At 31.1% G+C, this 5498-nt stretch overlaps 1 protein-coding gene across 1 annotated transcript; it reads right to left on the reverse strand.

Moving 5' to 3' along the window:
* Positions 1 to 651: 651 nt before the first annotated feature.
* On the reverse strand, positions 652 to 3336 carry LOC133780198 (uncharacterized). The gene is made up of 4 exons (XM_062220067.1): positions 2193 to 3336; positions 1991 to 2059; positions 1285 to 1793; positions 652 to 1110 (listed from the first exon to the last, which is right to left on the reverse strand). Exons 1-4 carry the CDS (start codon positions 3334 to 3336, stop codon positions 652 to 654), a joined length of 2181 nt encoding a protein of 726 aa, XP_062076051.1.
* Positions 3337 to 5498: the final 2162 nt, after the last annotated feature.

The following is a 5498-nucleotide window of genomic DNA, read 5'->3' on the forward strand; positions in this document are numbered from 1 at the left end:
CATTTATTAATATATATATTTTAGATAACCCTTTAAATCAGGTAGCTAGTTTTCTGTTTATTTTTTGTATTTTTTTCCACTGTTTTATGGAATAACTTGAGGGAAACTAGTTCCTAGTTGGTTTGTTTAACTAATTTTAATGGTGATATTTGAGGGTAACTAGGTACTTAGGCTGTTGGTTTCCTAATATACCGAGGGTAACTAGTTACTTAAGTGTTTTTTTTTTTTTTTTTCCCTAAGCTTGTCTTTTTTAATAGTTATACAACCAGTTTATTAAATTAATATTAAAGTAACTTTAATATTATATATAGACGAGTTTGTGATAGAAGAAAGTAAAGGGTTTAATTCTTTTTTTCTTTTTTTTTTTGGCTTTGAGATTGTTATAGTGGAGTAATTTACCTTGTATTGAAACTTCAGGGTAACCAGTTACCTATATCGTTGTTTTTGTTGTTAGTGATTGTAGCATTGAAAAATAGAAGCAAACAAATCCAAGAAATTATTTTGAAAGGATTTTATAAGTTTGCATAACCAATCAATGTGTTTCATTTTGAAACAATCTTATTAAAATTATGAATGATACTTGATGAATATGAAAGTATCTCTTTCAATGAGGAAAGCTATGAAAGGTTTGTTTTTCTGTAGAATGTGAATCTATGTCTTTGGCTTTTTCTGTTTATTTGGCTTCTGAAATGGAGGATTCCTACAAGTCTTCCTGTTATGTCCTGGTTGTGCACATTTCCCACAGGTGATTATTACGTTATTTTCCCCTCTTGATCTTATTCGTTTCTTTCTTGGTCTTCCTGCAGGGATTGTTGAATTTGGAGGCAGCACTAGTATGTCCAAGTGTTGTGGGAGATTCCATTCATCTTTATGGGGCAAAGGATGAACATTTTCTTGATACAATGCTTTCAACGTTTCTGTTCTGTAGAATTTTGCACAATAATCATAGACACTCAAGTTTCTTTTTGCAATGACAGCTACTGCATGGCCACAAGGTATTTCATCTTCTTGGAACCTATTGCAAGTGCATGTTCTATTATGTATATTTACTGTGAAATTTATCCCCTTTTGATCACGAACTTGGTATTCTATTGTGTTGAAAGGCAAGACCTAAAAATAGTTTGTCATGAATTAGAATCAGATAATAAACATTTTAACTAGACTTAAGATTTAAAGTAACTAGTTATGCTTCTGTGTAAAAAAAATTTCATGTTCTTATGGAAGGTAACTGGTTACCATCAATTGACAGTATAAGGATTTGTAAGAATATGTTTAGTTGCATACCTCATACTTCATTTTTGAAACAATGTCATGTCTCAATTCATTTTCTGTTGCTGTAGAGACTTTTGTGAATGTTCCATTTGCATTATTTGAGTTGTTCCAAACCCACTTTTGAACCAAACTTCTAAGGCATTCAACCAAGATATCAATGGGGAGATTTCTTGCAGCTTTTAGTGCAGCGTTGAGTGATTCTGCTATGTTGGATGTCATCATGGTGTATCTTTTTGTTGGCGAGTATGATCTTGCCCAAGTTTCATACTTGGCTTTTTCTAAATAGGGCCTAATGCGTCTATCAATTCTATCAAGGTCTTTCATGTAGTTTTCACATTCTGTCTGTGTGTATGCTTTTGCTGCTGCAATGAATTTCATTTGTAGTTCTTCTCCATGGCTCCCATACTTGCCTTTCAAATTATTGAGTAAGTGAAACATGCAAGCTCCATGGAAAGCATTTGGGTACACCATATGTACTGCATTGTCTATGCTCTTATGTCTGTCAGAAACTATAGCCAATCCTGTGTAGTACACATATTTTAATATAAAAAAACAAAAACCAAGTATTTTTCAATTTTTTTTTTTATTATTATTTTAGTGAAGGTAACCAGTTCCTTTGGTCAGATTCTAAAAGAAATAGCATGTATTTGTGTATTTTGTTTTGGTAAAATGTTCCTGTTTGTTTGTAAACAAGAATATATCGTTGAAGCTATCATACCTTCGGGTTCTCCATAGGTTTCTCGCAGTTTGGAGAAGAACCATAGCCATGAGTTATCATTTTCGGAGTCTGCTATTCCAAAAGCCAACACGAAAAATGTTGTTGTTTGAATCTAACGTTGATGCTGAAAACAGGGTACCACCATGTGCATTTTTCAAAAAAGTTCCATCAACAACAATTATAGGCCTCAAGTATCTCCAACCCTTGATTGAGTTAGAGAAAGCTATGTATAGGTATTTGAATCTATCTTCCTTGTCTGTGAGTAGGTGTGTTATTGTTCCTGGATTTGCTTTTTTCAACATGTAAAGATATATTGGCAACTTCTGATATGAATCATCGGGGTTCCCTCTTACTAGACGCAAAGCTTTCTCTCTTGATCTCCATGCTTTTGTGTATCCCATAGTTACTCCAAAGTCATCATTCATATCATTCATGATGTCATTTGGAGTGTAATTTCTTTTGATTGACTTGTACTTATTCTTTATTAATTCCCCAACTACGATGCTTTTTGCTTGCCTATGGTCTTCCAAAACAATTTCAACAGAGCAAGTGTGATTTGGATTGCATTTCCGTACCTTGAATAAATCTTGATTTCTGTACTTAGATGCTCTCACCAACCAGTTGCATTTTTCATCTGCGCAAGTAACTAGGTACTCTCTAGGTTCTGATCTTTTTGTTTTGAACTGGAAGTTATGCAGCATTGCATAGTAGCTAAGGGCTGATTTGACTGTGTTCTTATCCTTGTAAATTTTTCTTTGCTCTATTGTGTTCACTCTGTAATCAGATATTACTAGTTGGTTTTCATCCAACTTCTTTTTTCTTTTTGTATTGTCCTCAATTATGAAATCAGCTACTTCTTCAGCAAAATGGGGTATGTATGACACATTTATGCCCTCATTTGTTGTGCTTGACATTCCTTCTTCAAGTAACATTTGTTCATTGATGGAAGCTTGATTTGCTTGCATTAATAATGTCCCCACCTCCATTTCTTCTGCTGTAGCTTTCTGATTTGCTAGTAGAAGAAGGCCATTTTCATTGTTTGATTCTTGAATTATAGTGACACACAATGGTAAGTCTGTTATTTTAGTAGCAACTTTTTTCTTTATTTCCAGGAAGAACAACACTGAATTGTCTGTTACAACCTTCATTGGTGGTGTTCCTTTTTCTACTTGATAAGAAACTTCAATAGTTGCTGTTTTTTCCTTTATCTCCTTTTTTATCAAATTCACCAAGTTGTCAAGAGAACAATTTGGTGGTATTAATATCCCAGACATTGTGTATCCTTGGTACTCGTTGTTTTCATTCCAATTGCCTCCATATTGAACCAAAGAAGTAATATTGTCCATATCTGTAAAATTTGGCAATTTTTTAAGCAGTTAGTTGGTTCTAAATGGGCTAGGTAACTGGTTAACTTAATATTTAATCACATATTATCCTGAAGCATTTAGCTTTTGTAGGGTAACTGGTCACACTTAGTTTTATATATTTTATGTTTTTCAAATTAGTTATATATATTGATTGTTGTTGCAGGGTAACTTGTTACACTGAGTTTTACACATTGTTTGTTTTTTTTTTTTTTGCAGGGTAACTGGTTACCTTAATAATGAATCATATATTGCTTATTTTTACCCTTAGTTTTATATAGTTGTAATTTCCTCTTAGTTTTATTTATTTTCTGTTTTTCAGGGTAACTGGTTACCCTATTGTTACTGATTGTTTTTGTAGTAAATCTTCCCAGCTACATCAAATAATTTTTCAGAGTTCTTGTTTCTTGCCTATTTTTTTTTTGTTAATGAATGTAGAAAAACCAGTGGGAAGGTAACTGGTTCCCTTAATCTGTAATTGCATACCGTACTGAAACATTTGAGTTGAATTTATTGCATGTTATTCCAAGTAACTGGTTGTCCTAATGTTTCTGAATGTTTCTTGTTTTTTTTCTGGTTAATCAATGTATACAAACCAGTCTTCGATATTTTTTTTCTATTTTTTAGTTTATAAATTGTTTTTGTTTCCAGCAAGCACATTTGATCATGATCATTTTTATTATAATCAAGATAATAGTTGCAAATAATATAGTAGATTGAACATAGTTTGCAAAAAAAAAAAAATGACAGCAGAACAGAGTTGATAGAGGAAATGGTTTCTTGCTAACCTTGTTTTCTTGATCGTGTAGTGGATATGCAGGACGCCGGAATCTTCAAAGATTGCAGCTGGTTTGATTGGAAGAATGTTGGAATTTTTTTGATTTCTGCAGAAAGGGACCATTTGTTTAGTGATCAGATTTTTCTTGCATTTTTTTGTCAGAAGATGGGGTCAAACCTTTGCTAGAGTTGGTCGATTGGTGTGGTGATCGCCGGAGATACGAGTCGTTGCCGGAGAAGGAAGCTATCACCGGAGAATTGCTTGCCGGAGATGGAAGGAATAGTAACGTGTTTTTTTGATCATGTTTCACGCATGAGCAAATGAGCAGAGGAGAGGAGGATTGAATAAAAATGAGCAGGGTAATTACATGTGTACCCCTGATTTGTGCTGATGTGTTGTTGTTTAAATTTCAATTATGGCATATACTTATTTTTCCCATATTCTAAGTTTTCCTTGTATAAAATCTTCCATACATATTATAAAAAGATTTATTCCCATTTTTTTGCACAATTATGGCTAAAAAGCCATATTTATGAAAATTTCCCAAAATAATATTAAAAAGGGGATTTTTCAAAAATATGGCTTTTTAGCCATCAATGTGCAAAAATATGGGAGTTTAACTTTCTTTATTTTGTATGGGAAAATTTAATTAAGAAAACTTAGTTTATGGGAAAACTAATCCCATATTGGAAATCAAAATTAATCAAAACAAATGAGCAAAATGAGGGTACTATTTTTTTTTCATTTTTATTCATTTATCTATTTTTTTTTCTTTCATTTGTATTGTTTTGTTTTTTTTTTTCATATTTTTTCAGTTTTTTTTTTTCATTTTATTTTTTCTTCATTTTTGTATTTATTATTTTCTCCTTTAATTTTTTTTTTCTTTTTTCACACATATGAGCTTTTTTTTTCTTCTTCTATTTTTTTTCATTTTTTTTCTACCAATTTTTTCATTTATATTTTTTTTCTTTTCATTTTTCCATTATTTTTCTTCTTCTTCTTTTCATTCTTATTTATTCATCTATTTTTTTTTTCATTCATCATTTCTTTTGTTTTTTTTTTCATATTTTTTTTCATTTTTGTACTTATTCTTTTCTCATTCTATTTCTTTTTTTTCACACATATTATTTAACATTACATAATTATTCAACTATTTTTTTTTATTTATTATCTATTATTATTGTAATTTTTTTTTATAGTTTTTCCACTATATGTAAAAAAAATTCAAATCAATTTTTTCAGCATTTTCTTTTTACTGTAACACTTATAGGAATACCAAAATTTGGAAAGAAAACTAATAAAAATCTGAAAACGTGAATGGGTAACTGGTTACCTTCACATTCTTTGTGTGTATATTTATGAGGGT

The sequence above is a fragment of the Humulus lupulus genome, chromosome 5 (genome assembly GCF_963169125.1).
Source record: "Humulus lupulus chromosome 5, drHumLupu1.1, whole genome shotgun sequence".
NCBI classification, from domain to species: domain Eukaryota; kingdom Viridiplantae; phylum Streptophyta; class Magnoliopsida; order Rosales; family Cannabaceae; genus Humulus; species Humulus lupulus.